The following is a 15,134-nucleotide window of genomic DNA, read 5'->3' as shown; positions in this document are numbered from 1 at the left end:
TGCGATTGAGATTCGGGAGAGAGTAGAGGCTCGTGCTGAATGGATGCTTGGAGAACGAAGGCCGGTTATGCCCATTTACATGTCCATCCCGACCGCCTTGGACCCTGCATACTTCTCACCGGCGCGGCACGCGCAGTCACGCGTTCTACCGAGGGTGGGACTGACAGGTCTGTATGATAGGCTGACTCTGAGACTGCTGATGACGGGTGAATGCACCCGTAGGGCTGGATTCCGGGGCTCCAAAAGCTTGGCCGTGAAGCTCTGCTAGACTCGAGAGCGTAGGCGGACCGCCTATCCCAGCCGCCCCCAGGTAGCCAAGCGATGCTCGAAGGGGGCGGCAAGTTTTGGCGACTATGGCCTCTTGGTCCTGCACTCGAAGACATTCGAAGCGCCGGTTCGTATGCATCGAAGACGCATGGAAGGAGCCCAGGATGACTGGCTTGACGCTAGGTATTCACACTGCAGCCCACTCCCCTCCATCGCCCTCCTAGTCCACCTGCAACGCTTCTACATCACCACATCTGCGTCTGACCAAACGCCCGACCGTCTCGCGCGAGAGTAGCAGAAAAGAAAATTTACCAGTGTACCACGGTAGTAGCAGTCGGGATGCTATTCTTATCTGGCTAGTCGCATGGGGCTGGGGTGCTAGAGCCGAATCTGGTGTAGCGGAGGCTTAAAAGCTTGACCGCGCTTCGCTACGTGCGCGCACGGATGAGGTTTAAGTCTAAAAATAAATTTAGAGCCCAGCTACCAAAGATTTGGAAAGAAAAGTCGGTGGGGGTATAGGTACAGTATAGAAATTTTGATCTATGTGCATAAGTGTGGTGGGAGGAGGCGTCCGTACATGGGACCGCGCGAATTGTTGCAGCGCAGTGCCGCTCTACTGTGCTGTTGTTTTTAGAGATGCGGCGTCAATCGCAAGAGCGCGGGCGTCTTTGGTGGGTGCGGCGGAAGTGGTAGTACACGGTTTCAAACAACGCGGAGATGAGTGAATCCAACGTCGTGGAGGCGAAAAGTCGGTGCGTGCGGGTAACGCCCCGTTAGTACCAACTCGCCAAAGAAGCTTAAACCAGGCTCTTGAAATAGATTTAAGCTATACCGAAGAGCGGCTCTGTGGAAGTGAAAGGGTGGAGCAGAAGATGGTCGATGCGATGTTTGACAGGTCGAGATAAGGTAGGATGGGCCATCGAGGCTGAGGGACGGAGATTTGACTATGAGATTCTAGCCGAGCGATGTCCTTAACTCAATATGAAATATTTCCACAGTGATAAACATCGTCTGAGCCTTCCGAAACGCTAGATTGACTCGTGATCGTCTTGCTCCTCTTCGGGGATCCTAGGGGTGCGGGAGCTCTAGCCAATTGAAGAAAATGCAGCAAACCGAGAATAAGGTAGATATTGATACGAGGAAAGATGTGGAAACAGACTGGGAAGAATAAATATTGGATAGAGGCTAACGCTTAATCTAGATGTTACCTGGGTCGAAACGCCGTTGCCATGCAGTCGTGAAAATAAACCCTCCAACCGTCCCCAGACCATGTTATACCCGTCCTTCGATCCCGAAAAACGTTCGCGCAAGCAACATTTTGAAGCGTCTTCCATGTTTGGCCGACCTCTTCCTATTACCGCCGCTTTGCGCCGTGCGATGACTTCGTTCCATCTTAGCAGGCGAGATTCCTGGTATACGCATCGGTGCCCTCGCCCTCCGGCGCGGCCACGAAATCTTCCGGCGTAACCGCGCGATCAAACATTATGCACGCCGTCATGGGATCTCCGCCCGGCGTACCATAATACCCCGCAGGCGTTTTGACATTCTGCGCCCAGAAAGCAGCCTTGCATTCGGTGTGATTGCCATACCCATAGCATTGTTGGAGACACTGCTCCGCCATTTCGGTCTTATTCGATGAAAAAGCAGGGTAGTACGCATTGTAGAGGAGCGAATTTTTGGCGGAGTCGGTGGGAAGGAAGGCGCTGCCGGTCGGCAGAGGGTTCGTGACGGTGCAGGTCGACGGGATGGGTACTATCGCGGGACCGCCTGCTCGTGCTGCGAGGTTCGGGGAGGGCAGAGCGGCGGCGAGCGCGGTAAGCGTGGTAAGGATGGTAATTGTGGAGGTAAGCATGTTGATTGAGTGCCAGGGTGCGATGTGGTAGCGACCGACGATAGGTGAGACGATGGGTGGCTGAAGAGGTCGCGTCGATGAAGCGCTGGGAGATCGTCGTGTATCTGGGGACTAGAAGTAATAGCAGTGAGCTCTATCGAGGATATATATTCGTCGGTGAGGGGCGGGTGACAAGGTCTTCGTAAACCGTCAGCTCATCGCAGGCGTGGAACATATTAATACGTCCCCAGCTCCCGGCTTGTAACCCTTACCATCCAAGCCGTGTGACGCTGCAATCGCTCACTAGCAACCTCGTAAACTCGCACATTCTATCGATTTTCGCCCCAAAGCAGGAAGGGTGATGCCGCAGGGACACCGCAAGGGCGGCGATCATCAGCGGGGATGGCTGGCCTCATCGTCAAGCGCGACGTCATTCGCCTGGTTAGCTGTCGATCGCCCCGTGCTTTATTGGCTGACACGAGGGCCTGGTCGCTCGAGATAGAATGCTTGTTCTGCGATGAACGTTGTGACAGGCGGAGGAGTGCGGTCAGACGAAAGGCGCGATCTCGCCGGTCGTGCCGACTCGGGTAACGCGGGTGTGGCTGGGCACGTGGTGGAACCTTCTCTCCAGGACGACAACGACACTGACGCGCAACCTCAATCTCGACGATGGCGATGTTGCCAGGACGTGTTTGCCCAACTTTCGTGATTCCTTTGAATGGCAGTCTGGAGCGAAAACTGCTGGTGACCGACCGCGCGAGCCACCTCTGCCTGCTCTTGGTTCCTGTCAAGCAATCCTCAGAAGGAACTGGGAGGCCTCAATCCTGGAAGACAGAGATGATGGCACGGAGGAATTGCGATAGCAAGCACGAGATGCAAGAATCCTAGACGATGTAATACGCTACACCGTCGCGAAGCAGACTATGCTCCCGGTTCGGCCGTCAAGCCGGAAAATTCACTCCTACGCGCGGTCCTGGGCCACCTCAGACCAATCCAAGTCCTTGAGCTTCCATCTCCCAAATATTCGGAAACTCATCCGTCCTCTCCCATCGGATGGGCGTACATAACCCGCCAGCAGCACGGTGAATGCATCCCTGGCGGGCATACACCTCAGTGAGTCAACGACTTTCTGGACACTCGCTAGGCTACACTGGAGCATATTTTCGGCCGTCAAGTCCAGATTATAGAACTCGCGAATCACAACTCGGCAGCTCGTAAGACCGGGCATCTTTTTCAAGACCTCCAACGTGTCCTTCCAGTCCTGCGAATCGCAGAGATAGAGACGCGCGATATGCAAGGTCAACGAACGAATGTTCTGGAGATGGCGGTCCGGAATCGAGCGAGCGAAGTTGACGATGTCATATCCAACCTTGAGCTCGAATGTGTTCCCGGTATAGACGAGACCGATGGCTTCCGCGTACCTGTTCCGCGCCGTTAGCTGCATGGAACGCCGCTCAAGAGCTATGTCACGTACATCCGTCTGCAAGCCTTCAGGAGCGGGGGCAACACGTATCGATCTCTTTTCGATTTGACATTCCACCATGTGGATGCCTTGTGGGGACCTTTCGGTCCATGCATCTCCACGCAGGGTAAGTGCCCAATATCGATGCCCAGCTCCCCTTCCCCCAGGATTACACCTTCTTCGTAGAAGGAGTCGCACTCGACAATTGTGAACCGATCCGTGTCGAACTGGATATGCAGGAATGGCTCGTCGCAAAGTGCCATCTCGTATATCCGCATACGAACTTCAAGAGGAAGTTTCGTAAAGAAAGTGGATTGAGATTGGCTACTGGTTCTGGCGTTACGAGAGAACGCGCCGCGTATTCCCGGAGCCTTTCGAACCGGTTCGCTCAACGAGTGTCGCCGACGGTGGACCTTCTCTTGTTTGCGAAACGTAATGTCCATCATTCGGAGCTGCTTTGCAATGTATGCGTCCCGGAGCCCGTTGCCGCATTTGATACTATTCATGTCGCAACAAAGAACGCAACACATCCACAGAAGTAGACAAGGGAAACAGCACAGGACGAGGCTGCCGCGTTTGCACCACTTGGCTGCTTCTGGGTGCTTCCAAGCGAAATACTCGAGCTTTTCTCTGGTCGGAGGGGCGGCTGCCATGATCGGTGTTGCTAGCAAGAGCTCGAACAGTGCGCAGGTGGGGAGAGAGACACGAAAGTTGTCTTTTATAGCTGCCTAACCTTGAGCCCGCTCCTGCACTACGCCGCACGGACGCCTCCAGAGCTTCACCGGTAACTTACACCCCTTGTTGTGCGAAAATTTCACGGTCGAGGATCGTCTAACAGATAATGCCACCAAGGGGAACAGACCTTCATCAGCCCAACACGCCGCGCGCAGTTTATTTATGGATATCCAGCATGATCTAACATATTCTCCAGTCGATTCGATTTTTTGTCCCGCAAAGCTCGACGAGCAAGCCGAAAGAATTCGATACGCAAACCTCGTAGGCCATAGTTCAATCTACTCTAAATCCTTTCCCAATGCCCGCACACTTCAAACGACTCGCCATCCTTCTTACGCTGTCGAGACTAGGGCACGAACTGCACTACGAAGACGTGCTTGTTCGGAAGTTCCCTCAGCGCCACAGCTAGTGCGCGGGGCGTGATATCATGTGGCTCGTGTGCTATAATCCGACATTCCCTCAACCCGGACATTCTTCCCAGGATGCTGAGTGTCTCTTCCCATTCCGCCGATGGCACCCTGGTGCGAGGGGAAACGTACAGGACTAGGTACCTAATTAGGTTGGTATGGCACGGCGGAGCGGACTTGATGAAGTTGGCTAGGTTAAAGCCAACAGCGAGAACGAACGTATTCTCCGCATACACAAGATCGATCGCCTCGGTATAACTTTGAGCGTTAGTCCTGGCTTGTCTCTACTGGATGTCGAACCGAACTTACATGCGCCGACAAGTCCTCAAGAGTAGCAGAAACGTGTATCGGATCCTAGTTTCGGGATCGGGCACGCCGAAAGCAGCACAGTTCCAATAGCGATCATGGACTGCCATGCATTCTACATGTTCGATCACGGACCTACAAACTTCCCATTCTTGGCCCAGGGACCACCTTATCGCTCCAGGGCAATTTGGAATGCAAAACCCATACGCGGAGTCGAACGTGACATGCAAGAACGGCTCATCGTTCAACACGTATCCATAAACCATCTTCCTCACCTCCGAGGGCAGTCTGGAAAAGAAGACGGACTGGAATTGCTGATTACACGTCCTAGGCCGTCGAGCAAAGAAGGCACGTGGTTTCGATGGAACGGTCCCTTCGCTCAACGACTCCCTTCTCTTGTGCTCCTGCTCCCTGCGTTCCCACTTCATGCTCATCATTTTGCGCGACTCTCTTTCGTGTTTTTGGCGGCTGTAGTTGCCGCATCTTCGGCGTCGGGGGAGGCAACATCTGCAAGGACGCAAAGGGAAGAAAAGGAGCTTGAGACTGCGCTTGTAGCGTCTCTTGAACGCGGGATGTTCCCAGAGAAAGTATTCTACTTTACCGGAGAGGGTAGAATGCATGGCGGGAGAAATTTGGCGCTTGTGCTGCTTGAGGGGAAGGAGACTGTTATGTTGGGTGGTTGCCTAGAATGGGACGAGGCGATGCCAGGTCTTCGGACTGCGCCGTGTTGGTGCAGACATAACTTCACCGGATGATTCTCCTAGCTCTTCCGCGTTCTTGGACGTCGCTAGGCTAACCATTCTATTGTAGTCTCACCTGCGCGATGGTCATCCTACCGCGACGCCATGCCGCCGAATCGACGAGCTCTTGCAGCTCCTTACTCCAGGACTGCCGGACCGCGGTATCGGCTCGGTCCGCTGAGAGTTCGCAAATGTAAACGTATACACTCTGTACCTAGGTATGCTTCAGCGCATCTTCTTGAGGGGCCATGAGGATGGACTTGAGGAACCATTCCGCGACACTTTCCCACACCAAATCGGACGTTGTATGCAAAAACGACTTCTCGTTTAGCACTATATCTAGCGGTGATATGATAACGAAGGCAGACTGCGCGCGATTGCGAGGCTGCGGCTAGCGAGAGAAAACGTATCGTGACGTCTCGGCCGGGCGGTGCAGTGATCGGCTCGCTCTTGCTCTTGTGGAAAGCTGACGGGTGGCACTTTCCTTCGTCGCTCTTTCACCTGCCTACCTAGGTAGGCGTGACCAAGCTATCGTGACCGCACTGCTCCACACACTTCCAACCTTGGAAGGTTCGTAATCTCCGGCCATTCCCCGAATTTCACTGAGGCCAGTCTCTTCCTTCCCATCAACCCTCAGACTGCGCTTTTGTCAACAAGACCCACCCTCTGGATATGAAGCCACTCTTCCTCCTTCGTGCGGCCGCACTTGTCATCAGCCCCGTCGCCGCCAACATCACCGAGCTCCCGGACGACCTACCGTGCGGCGTCGCTTTCTCCGTCCGCAACTCGACACGCAATCTCCTCGCCGCTCTCCGAGACCCCACCATTGACCCCGGTGCGCTCGGTGCCGCGGACGTCTTCGGCAGCAATGCGGGACCCGGCCCGAAACCATGGCTACGCGGCTCAAATCTACTAGTCACGATCCCGTACTGCTATCGAGAGCCATATGAAAGGGCATCGCTCGCGTGGCGTGTAGAGGAAGCCATCAAGATCTGGGAGAATGCGCTCGGCGGCCAAGCCTCCAAGGATACCGGCCATGCCGTCGTGTTCAAGGAAACGACCGACCAGGGACGCCCGCTGTATTGCTATGACCTAGGTGCAAGCAACCGATTCAAGTGGAATGACGACATTCCGTACGAGACAGTATCTGTGGAAGCGGTTAGCAGCCCTGTCTTTATCGCCTCGGCTACCATCGGATTCCTGTCTGACCCGCAACAGCCTGAACCGTGGGAGATGTTCATGAGGGTTGGACACTTTGCGTCGAGTGTCGACGTGGCGCATGAGCTTGGCCATGTGCTTGGAATGGCACATGAGCATCAAAGGTTGGACCGTCAGTCCTCTGCCCCCAAGTCAACTCTGAAAAGCAGGCATCTCTAACCTGAGAATAGGCGACAAGTACGTCAAGTACAATTGCTCCAACCTGCGCGACTACTACAGGAGGCTCCACGACGCTACGGCTATGGATCCTTCCATAACACCCGATAAACTCTGCAACGACTTCTACACGGCTTTGAGATACGCCTTCACAGGCACGCAGTTCATTCGCGGCACAAGTCCCGGCGCATGGTCAAGGGGCTGGCCCGTTCATTCTGCCAGTGATGCCTACGACTACGACTCTATCATGCACTACGCAACGCAGGGGGCGTCAAGGATCGGGTGTGCGGCTAACCAGCTAGATAAGTGTGCGCTCACGAAGTACAAGAATGGGCCTGGCAGACCGTGGGAGGTAATGCCTATTCCGAGGAATACGGTGCCTTCCGGTGAAGACTTGTCGTGGGTCAGGAACGTATACCCTTGGAAGGAGTAGGAGTGAGTAAGGTGTGGTTGATGTGCGACTCACGGAGGAGTGGTACTCTCAGCTGGCCTATGAGGATAGGGGATACAAGCAAGCAGTGCAGATGTATCCGGTACTAAGGGCCCATGGAGAGATCGTCTGACGGGTCGCTGAGGGCTTTTCTCAATCCGATGTCCGTTTGCGTGGGTCTACCTGACTTGAATCAGCGCACGCATGTATGCACAACGGCGACCAATATGCCTAGTCATCTGGCCTCCTTTATATATCACGGGCGGGGAGTCTCTCAGTGACAAAAGTACCGTCCCAACGTTGGCCATACCTTCTCCTTTCGTCTGTCTTTCGTCCACAAAATGTCGAAGAAGCCCTTCCCTGGATCCGCCAGGAAACCATACCTTCCACTGAATTACGCGGGAAGAAGCAGCGAAGGTAAGGTATTCCCCTAGCCTGCCACTTGTAATGTTCTCTTGCTCAAGCTCCTGCCTGGCTGCCGCCCGCTTCGGTACAGCATGGCTGCAATCCACGGCCAAACTCTGCACGGCCTACAGGCGACTTCTCACTCGTTCCCAGTCTCCTTCATCATACACATCTTCCTCAAGCTGCACACAGCGCAGACATCGCTCTGCACCATCAGCCTCGTGAACTAGGACGTCAATAATCGCAGGAACGTTTTGATAGACCCGTCGCCACCACGGCACGCGCGCGTCGAAGGCTTCCCAAAAGTAGTTCGGATCGATCTCGGCTCGCTGGGCAATTACACACGTTCCCGTAAGCACGAGGCGTGTGAGTATGCTAGATATTACTACCAAGTCCGTTATTGGAAAGGCCTTGGAGGAGCATCGAAGGGTTGGGCCTGGGGTGGATGAGGCTGACAGGAGGAACTTGGAGGACTTCTATGAGCTTGAGATGGATCAGAACAACGCCAGGGCAAGAGCTGGGGTCGAGTTGACGCTCGATAGGCTGATGGAAATGTACGGGACTATGGAAGAGAAGGTAAGGCAGACGAGTCGGACTGGAAGATTGGAAGGAGGTGATGAGCGTGGGGGAAATGGTTGATTGGAGTGCCGCAGTTAGGTTGGATAGTTGCAAGCAAGCCCCTAATTTCCTTTCTGGAGAACAAAACAAGAGTCCTCATAACACGCGCTGCTAAGCCCTGGAGTGCAGAGCTCACCGACTCCCAATTCGGCTAGCGTCGGCGCGTTGCTTCGGACGAAAATCTCGTCCCGCTATCGGCGGACCCCATTTCCTCCGCTCCCTCATCGCTCCGGGGCCTTTCTCAACCCGACGCAACCCCCAACGCGGATTCTCACCGGTCGCCGCAATCTTCGTCCGCACGCACAACATCATTCCCAGCTCCTAAAATAAGCATCTGGAAGCGCTAGTGCATTTGAGCCTGAACTCCCTGAGGAAGCAAGAGATGCGAGAAGACGCGCCCAGCAGACGCATGAGCAACCATGACGACGAAACCATTCGATTTTAACCCACTGTAGCTGTATACGACGAAAGCGAGGGCGCCCAGCCCGTCCGTCGGTTAGTAGGGCCACGCAATTCCGCTCCGCCCTTCGTCCTCGCAAGAGTCAGAGGGGTGAGGATGGCGGCGGCTGAGCACCTCAGCCCTACCCGCTTTGGGAGGGCCTTGCGAACAAAGCGCTGACTCTTCCATTAATTCGCTTACGGTTCATGCCAACCACGTGTGAAACGCTTGGTGTTACTGTGGATCTAAGGAAAATGGAGGATTTTAAGGCAGACCTTGCGAGCCTGTTAGTGTTGCGGCTAGCGTACGCAGGCCTGGGCTGTGTGAGCTGAAGCGTTGGGATATAAGACAGAGGTGTCATCGTGTAGCTGTGCCGGATCATTCATATCAACATCCCCTTCGACTTCCTTCCCTAAAAGGAGCTGGGCTGGCTATCGTTTACTTTTCTTCTTCGATCTCGACAGTCAACCTTCCAAGATGTCGCCCGGCCCTCAAATTCCCGTCCCCGACAACTGCACGGCCGTGTCCCTCGAGTGCCCCGTCGAAGGCACCGTATATGGCTACTACCCCTCTCTCGGCGCGAACGCCTTCTTCGCCGCCTTCTTTGGCCTCTGCGCCCTTCTCCAGCTCGCCTTCGGCATAAAATACAAAACATGGACCTACATGATCGCGCTCGTGCTCGGCTGCGCGGGCGAATGCGCAGGCTACGTGGGCCGCGTCCTCCTCCACAACAACCCTTACGATGAAACGGGCTTTCAGATCCAGATCGTACTGCTCATCTTCTGCCCAGCGTTTCTGGCGGCGGGCATTTATCTCACGTTGAAGCATGTCGTGCTTAGCTTTGGCGAGGAGTGGAGCAGGCTCAGACCGAGTTGGTATACTTATATCTTCATTGCGTGCGATATAAGCAGTTTGGTGCTGCAGAGTGTGGGTGGGGGAGTTGCGGCAACCGCAGATGATTCGGATAGGAAGGCGTTGGATGCTGGCACGGACATAATGATTGCGGGTATTATTTGGCAGGTAATTGGTAAGATCACATCTCCCCTCCCGAAGCAAGAGCACCCGGCTAACAGGATTTTAGTTCTCGTCGTCTTTGCCGCCTTCGCCACCGAATACGCTATCCGCACCTACCGCCGCCGCGACCAGCTCTCCGCCTCCGCCTCCAGCCTTTTGTCCAGCATGCGCTTCCGCCTCTTCGCCGCCTCCGTTATCGTAGCTTACATCGGCATCCTCATTCGATGCGTCTACCGTATCCCCGAGCTGGTGGAGGGCTGGGGCAGCGACATGATGCGGCAAGAAGGAGAGTTTATCGCTCTCGAAGGCGTCATGATTGTCATCACAGTAGCGGCGCAAACTATCTTCCATCCCGGGTACTGCTTCCCGGCTCTGGCGAGTACATTCGGGAAGAAAGGGCAAAAGAGCATTTCGGAAAGCGATGTGGAGATGATGGAGCCCCGCTCTTGAAGAGACATCTGGGTTCGCAACTCTCCTCAGGGGGGGAATTAGTGTAGGATATTCGATTGCGTCCGCCCCGAAGGTAGCTTTTAGCGTGTGGATGTTGGCAAAGAGGTGTTAAACTCTTTTCTCGTTTGCGTTTCATTGGCTGTCTTGGCCCGAGGGTGTGCAAGCCATTCTATGTTCTGGGCTTGTTGAATACCCGTTGGATACATCTGTGGTTAGTTCGCTATATTGAATTGTTTAGAAAGGGCAACAGCATCCTTATCGCCACCGTAACGAGGGAGCACACGCGCAAAGGAGTTTGGAATTTCATGACCTAAGGACGTGCTTCTCGCGTATGCTAGATAGATTAATCTATGAATAAAAATAGCGATTTAACTTGGCTATGCTTGCACTGCATCGTCCGATATCTTCTGCGCCGACATGCCGTAACAAATACACGGCACGGAGAGTGAGCCATCAACACCCCAATAAACGGGTGCATAACCGACAAGCGTCGCAATTCTATAGCGCCAGATTTCCAAGGCCGTTAACCGAAAGCCTAGCAGTCATCGATAAGAATCTCTAATCTAAGCACGCACACGCAAGAAATCGCTCCAGTGCTGGAATAGATATCTAAAGGGACTTTCAATTCTCGCCAAAGTATATACAAGAAGAAGTATCCAAAACCCCCCAACAACGCTACAAAACCATTAAGCTTAAGAAAAAAATGCCAGTGTAAGTAGTTAGTTATACAACAAATGGGCCTCATGCGCGGAGGCGGGAGCGGTGGTCGCTCTATGAAGGTATCAAATGCAATGTCGGTCGTGTCAGCCTCGTACGTAAACGCCCGTCTGCCTCCTCCTTCTACTGAAGACGATATACAAATCCGCTGAGCCCTAGTCTAAAAATGCAAGGAGAAGTGAAATGTGAATGTGGTTGAAGAAGTGTGCGGTGAACGCGTCGTACTTGTTTAGTACACGGTCTGCTTTGCGCGGAGCTGCGGACCGTATTTCTTCAAGATAAAGGGGATAGGAATCATGGCTATGCAGAGGAAGGCGAGTAGCATGGAGCCCCTGAGTCATGTTAGCTACCTAAAGCGGGAAGTGGGAGAGGCAGGATGGCTTACCAATCATAGCCCAGATTCCTATACATCTCGAACCCAAAGAAACAGAAAAGGAACGTGATCGGACACCGCGCCACAATAACGGCAGCAAGCGCGCTAGCCGAGTACCGCCCAAAGCAGTCAACAAGGTATGACTGGATGCACACATAGCCCATCAGCATGCCGATGCCGAAGAAGAAGGCGCCGATGAGCGGCACAACCCAGTGCGATCTGCCCGCGCTCCATGCAAAGATTATGAGGCCGAAGGGGACGACCAGCATGCCGAGTTGCAGGAACGGGATGCGCATTTCGGGCGTGGGGACGGCGTTGCCGGTCTTGCGTTGCTGGCGGGCGAGCGCGGCGGCGAAGGAGCGATTCATGAATTTGGCGGTTAGGACCATGCCGACGAAGGCGCCGGAGCCGGCGCCGAGGTATGCGAGGCCGGTCAGGCCGGATTGGAATTGGTAGGAGTAGAGGCCGTAGAGGGGCGTGGGTCCGTAGAGGAGGAGGATTGTGATGAGGTGGAGGTAGAGAATGCCGTAAATGCTAGAACGGGGTTAGTGGAAGTGAGTCAGTGACATGGGAAGTACTTACAGAGACTGGTAGATGGCCATGAAAGCTAGGATAGGCGACGTGAACAGCATTCTTACAGGCCGTCCGAGTGAATGTGCGATGATGCGTTTGGCGCCTCCTGCGGGCTTTACGGTTTCGGTCTGGTATTCGACGTCGGGGTTCGCTTTCCTCAGCTTGGATGCCTTGAGTTCGAGCAGGTATGGTGCGTAGGTCTCGCGGAGGAAGAAGATGCCAGCAAAGGTCACAGTGCCCGCGGCGATGGCCACCGTCCAGAGCAACCACCGCCAGCCCGTTGTGTGGTAGACGATGAAGCCGCCGATGACCCCACCCAGCACCGGTCCAAACACAGGCCCAAAGGAAGCAAGAGCCTGCGCCTTTCCTCGCTCCGCAACAGTGAACATATCGCCCACACTACCAGCGCTGAGACTGGGCCCGACAGACCCAGCGATTCCACTGAGGAACCGCAGCGTCGATAGCGCGGCAATGTTCGGCGACAGAGCGCACCCAACGTTGAGCAGAGTAAAGCAGGCGAAGCTTGACAGATAGATAAGTCTTCTGCCGTACAGTTCCGAGAAGGGCGCCAACACCAGCGGTCCACTCCCAATACCCAGCACGTAGAGCGCTGTTGGGAGGGAGGGCAGCTTGGGATTCCTCAGTTCGAATTCCTTCGCAATCTCGCCGGCACCAATGGCCAGGATGGTCGAGGCTATCGGGGAGAGCGTGGCTTGCATCACAATGAGCAAGACGTTGAACCATTTTCGCGACGTGGCCCAGTTGAGCGGGTTGAGAGGGTCTTGTTCGTTTTCCCAGGTCTATGGAAGCGTTAGCACTTATAACTACTGCGTAGGAAGGGCTAGGAGAAGGGGGGAATGAACCTACGACTATAACTGTTTGAGAGTTCGGAAGGCTTTCGACGGAGCTCTGGTCTGATTCGGGTAGCTGTTTGTTTTCCTGGAACTCCAAGGTTTCGAACGTCTTCAGAGTCTCCTGTGAGGGTGCTTCACTTGGAGACTTGGAGTGGGCGATGCTCATCCTATCTAGCGAGGGAAGATCGATGCTCTTCTCGTCTCGTTGTCTGGGGAAGAGTACAGTACTTGTGGTCCGGTCCAGTCCCTCATCCCAGACACCCAGACCTGATATATCTGCTCGACGAACCAGGCTCCACAATCACGGAGCTGAGACAGCGCCTCACGGAGTGCTTCTGGCTAGTGTTGCGAGAGCTGGTAGGTAGGATGAGATTAGGAGCGTGAACTCCGTTCTCTGAATCATCTTGCCTGTGATAGACTGATCTCAGGTCCGCCCAGTGTGGTAGGGCTGGTCTTGGGTACGTGCTCTCCGTAAACGATATCATTTCTTCTCTGACAAAAGGTATTGCTCAGCTTCCGTGTAGGGAAGTAGGGGTGGGCTCAGGTGCGTGCAGTCCGATTGTCCGACGAGTTATCTTGGTGACGAACGAATGACGGGACGTCCTGAACAAACGGACGAAACAAACCAAGTGTGGAAGTCCGATAGCACGAGGTAGCAAGGTTGCAATGGCAGCTTATCCCAGGTTGGAACCTGTGGCTGGTAATTGTAGTCGGCTCCAGTAAAGCGCCGTCCCTCCGTAACCTCCCGCCTCTTCCGTGTGAAAGATGGTTGGACAACCCATCCTAATGCGGCGAAAATCGATGAATAGATACCGTGGAGTCCGTATGATAGGCATGACAAAAACAAATCGGTGCCGCGAAGTGTGGCTGGTTTCCACGTTGCCAAGGATAGGCTCAGGAACGTGCGCTCCCCCACTGTGCCCAGGTGAACTAGTTTGCACGTGACAGATGCTCCCCGTGCGACCCCAAGACAGGCCCAGAGGCAGCTGTGCGAAGTCCGTAGACCAGCGTGGGCAGAGGCTGATAAAGCCGGGTGAATGTCGAAATGCGAGTGAGGTCGCGTGGCGTGTAGGAGCGAGGCGTGCTGGACCTGCGTCGCAGAATAAGCCGCAGGAGCCAGCAATGAATGCCAAGTGCCGAGCGATAAGGTCCGAGACCCGCCAGGCACGAACCCTAACCTTACCCACACCCCTCTTATTTGGGATCCCACGTGCGAACGGAATGCCATTGGAATTGCGCCACGGCCGTGAGACTTCCAGAATTGTTCGTTGCATAGCGACTTGTCGCTCGGACGAACTGGGCCCGACCCCACGCCTCCCTCACGCCTGCCCCCATCCTCCCATCGTCGCTGTGGGGACCTCCGGACTTCGTCTTTCAGCCGCCTCGAGGCCCACGCGCAATTCACAGTCACTTTTCGCGATCTACGCAGGTCTTCTCACGAGAGTCGACTAATCGGCAGCGTGGTCGGCATGGCCGTCTCCCATCGCCATGCAGCGGGTGCCTGCGGGCGTCTCGCCATCTTCACATGTTGCCATCGATTCCGATAAGACATGCTGAATGTACGATGGGTCTTCATTGACCAGGTCTGAGGGTACATCGAAAGGTATCATTGTGGCGCCATGCTGAGCTGGATTGTGGTGTGTTTCGAGCAGGAGATTCACAGTGTGCGTGACGCTGCTGGATCTCTGTCCTGGCGGAGAGTCGCAAACACCATGCTTCCGAGATCTGAAACGGTTTCAAACTCTTCCTGGCCTTTTCACAACCTGGCCACACTTACTCGAATTTGGAATGGCGGTTCGAGCATCCCGGCAGCCCTGCGAAGCCCCAGCCACCTGCGGAGAAGCTACCAAGCTAAAGTTACCCGACGCACGTTTTTCCTACACCCCTAGTGTAACCGCGCCACGATGATACCAGCAATCGGCCTGCGCGTCATCTGGAAATTCCCGGTCCCGCATTTAGGAGCTCGGTATTTCCATTTTGGGGTGGCCGAGTAGATCACAGGCATTCCTGAGGGCGGAGTTTGTATCACCGGTCAGTTCCCCGGGCCAGAGACCACAGCAAAGCTGATTGGGCCAGGGATTCTACATCTCGCTACACTCCCAGGACTATACCATGAAGGGGTACCAAGCGATCTGTAGT

The 15,134-nt window shown here is 54.7% G+C and overlaps 8 protein-coding genes across 8 annotated transcripts; 2 read left to right on the top strand and 6 right to left on the bottom strand.

Annotated features, from left to right (window-relative positions):
- Window positions 1-1,202: 1,202 nt before the first annotated feature.
- BU26DRAFT_120479 (uncharacterized protein) lies at window positions 1,203-1,654 on the bottom strand. The gene is made up of 2 exons (XM_033819514.1): window positions 1,476-1,654; window positions 1,203-1,425 (listed from the first exon to the last, which is right to left on the bottom strand). Exons 1-2 carry the CDS (start codon window positions 1,599-1,601, stop codon window positions 1,336-1,338), a joined length of 216 nt encoding a protein of 71 aa, XP_033677882.1. The 5' UTR covers window positions 1,602-1,654; the 3' UTR covers window positions 1,203-1,335.
- BU26DRAFT_120422 (uncharacterized protein) lies at window positions 1,327-2,507 on the bottom strand. Its single transcript, XM_033819513.1, has 2 exons — window positions 2,425-2,507; window positions 1,327-2,296 (listed from the first exon to the last, which is right to left on the bottom strand). The coding sequence occupies exon 2, from the start codon at window positions 2,117-2,119 to the stop codon at window positions 1,661-1,663; it is 459 nt and encodes a 152-aa protein (XP_033677881.1). The 5' UTR covers window positions 2,120-2,296; window positions 2,425-2,507; the 3' UTR covers window positions 1,327-1,660.
- Window positions 2,508-3,059: 552 nt separating this feature from the next.
- On the bottom strand, window positions 3,060-3,823 carry BU26DRAFT_570309 (uncharacterized protein; the record flags this gene model as incomplete). Its single annotated transcript, XM_033833991.1, has 2 exons — window positions 3,060-3,519; window positions 3,573-3,823. 2 exons carry the CDS (start codon window positions 3,821-3,823, stop codon window positions 3,060-3,062), a joined length of 711 nt encoding a protein of 236 aa, XP_033677880.1.
- An 818-nt stretch (window positions 3,824-4,641) lies between these two features.
- Window positions 4,642-5,445, bottom strand: BU26DRAFT_570308 (uncharacterized protein; the record flags this gene model as incomplete). The annotated part of the gene is made up of 2 exons (XM_033833990.1): window positions 4,642-4,960; window positions 5,012-5,445. The coding sequence occupies 2 exons, from the start codon at window positions 5,443-5,445 to the stop codon at window positions 4,642-4,644; spliced, it is 753 nt and encodes a 250-aa protein (XP_033677879.1).
- Window positions 5,446-6,092: 647 nt separating this feature from the next.
- Window positions 6,093-7,656, top strand: BU26DRAFT_120398 (uncharacterized protein). The gene is made up of 2 exons (XM_033819512.1): window positions 6,093-7,078; window positions 7,137-7,656. Exons 1-2 carry the CDS (start codon window positions 6,421-6,423, stop codon window positions 7,553-7,555), a joined length of 1,077 nt encoding a protein of 358 aa, XP_033677878.1. The 5' UTR covers window positions 6,093-6,420; the 3' UTR covers window positions 7,556-7,656.
- A 1,835-nt stretch (window positions 7,657-9,491) lies between these two features.
- On the top strand, window positions 9,492-10,478 carry BU26DRAFT_437750 (RTA1-domain-containing protein; the record flags this gene model as incomplete). The annotated part of the gene is made up of 2 exons (XM_033824257.1): window positions 9,492-10,041; window positions 10,096-10,478. The coding sequence occupies 2 exons, from the start codon at window positions 9,492-9,494 to the stop codon at window positions 10,476-10,478; spliced, it is 933 nt and encodes a 310-aa protein (XP_033677877.1).
- Window positions 10,479-11,323: 845 nt separating this feature from the next.
- Window positions 11,324-13,363, bottom strand: BU26DRAFT_120352 (MFS general substrate transporter). Its single transcript, XM_033819511.1, has 4 exons — window positions 13,009-13,363; window positions 12,151-12,941; window positions 11,581-12,102; window positions 11,324-11,527 (listed from the first exon to the last, which is right to left on the bottom strand). Exons 1-4 carry the CDS (start codon window positions 13,159-13,161, stop codon window positions 11,425-11,427), a joined length of 1,569 nt encoding a protein of 522 aa, XP_033677876.1. The 5' UTR covers window positions 13,162-13,363; the 3' UTR covers window positions 11,324-11,424.
- BU26DRAFT_120351 (uncharacterized protein) lies at window positions 13,364-14,418 on the bottom strand. Its single transcript, XM_033819510.1, has one exon. The coding sequence runs from the start codon at window positions 14,221-14,223 to the stop codon at window positions 13,567-13,569; it is 657 nt and encodes a 218-aa protein (XP_033677875.1). The 5' UTR covers window positions 14,224-14,418; the 3' UTR covers window positions 13,364-13,566.
- Between the last annotated feature and the right edge of the window lie 716 nt (window positions 14,419-15,134).

The sequence above is a fragment of the Trematosphaeria pertusa genome (genome assembly GCF_010094035.1).
Source record: "Trematosphaeria pertusa strain CBS 122368 unplaced genomic scaffold BU26scaffold_18, whole genome shotgun sequence".
Lineage (NCBI taxonomy): Eukaryota > Fungi > Ascomycota > Dothideomycetes > Pleosporales > Trematosphaeriaceae > Trematosphaeria > Trematosphaeria pertusa.
Note: the sequence above shows the minus strand (reverse complement) of the source record. Positions and strands in the feature narration are given on the sequence as shown.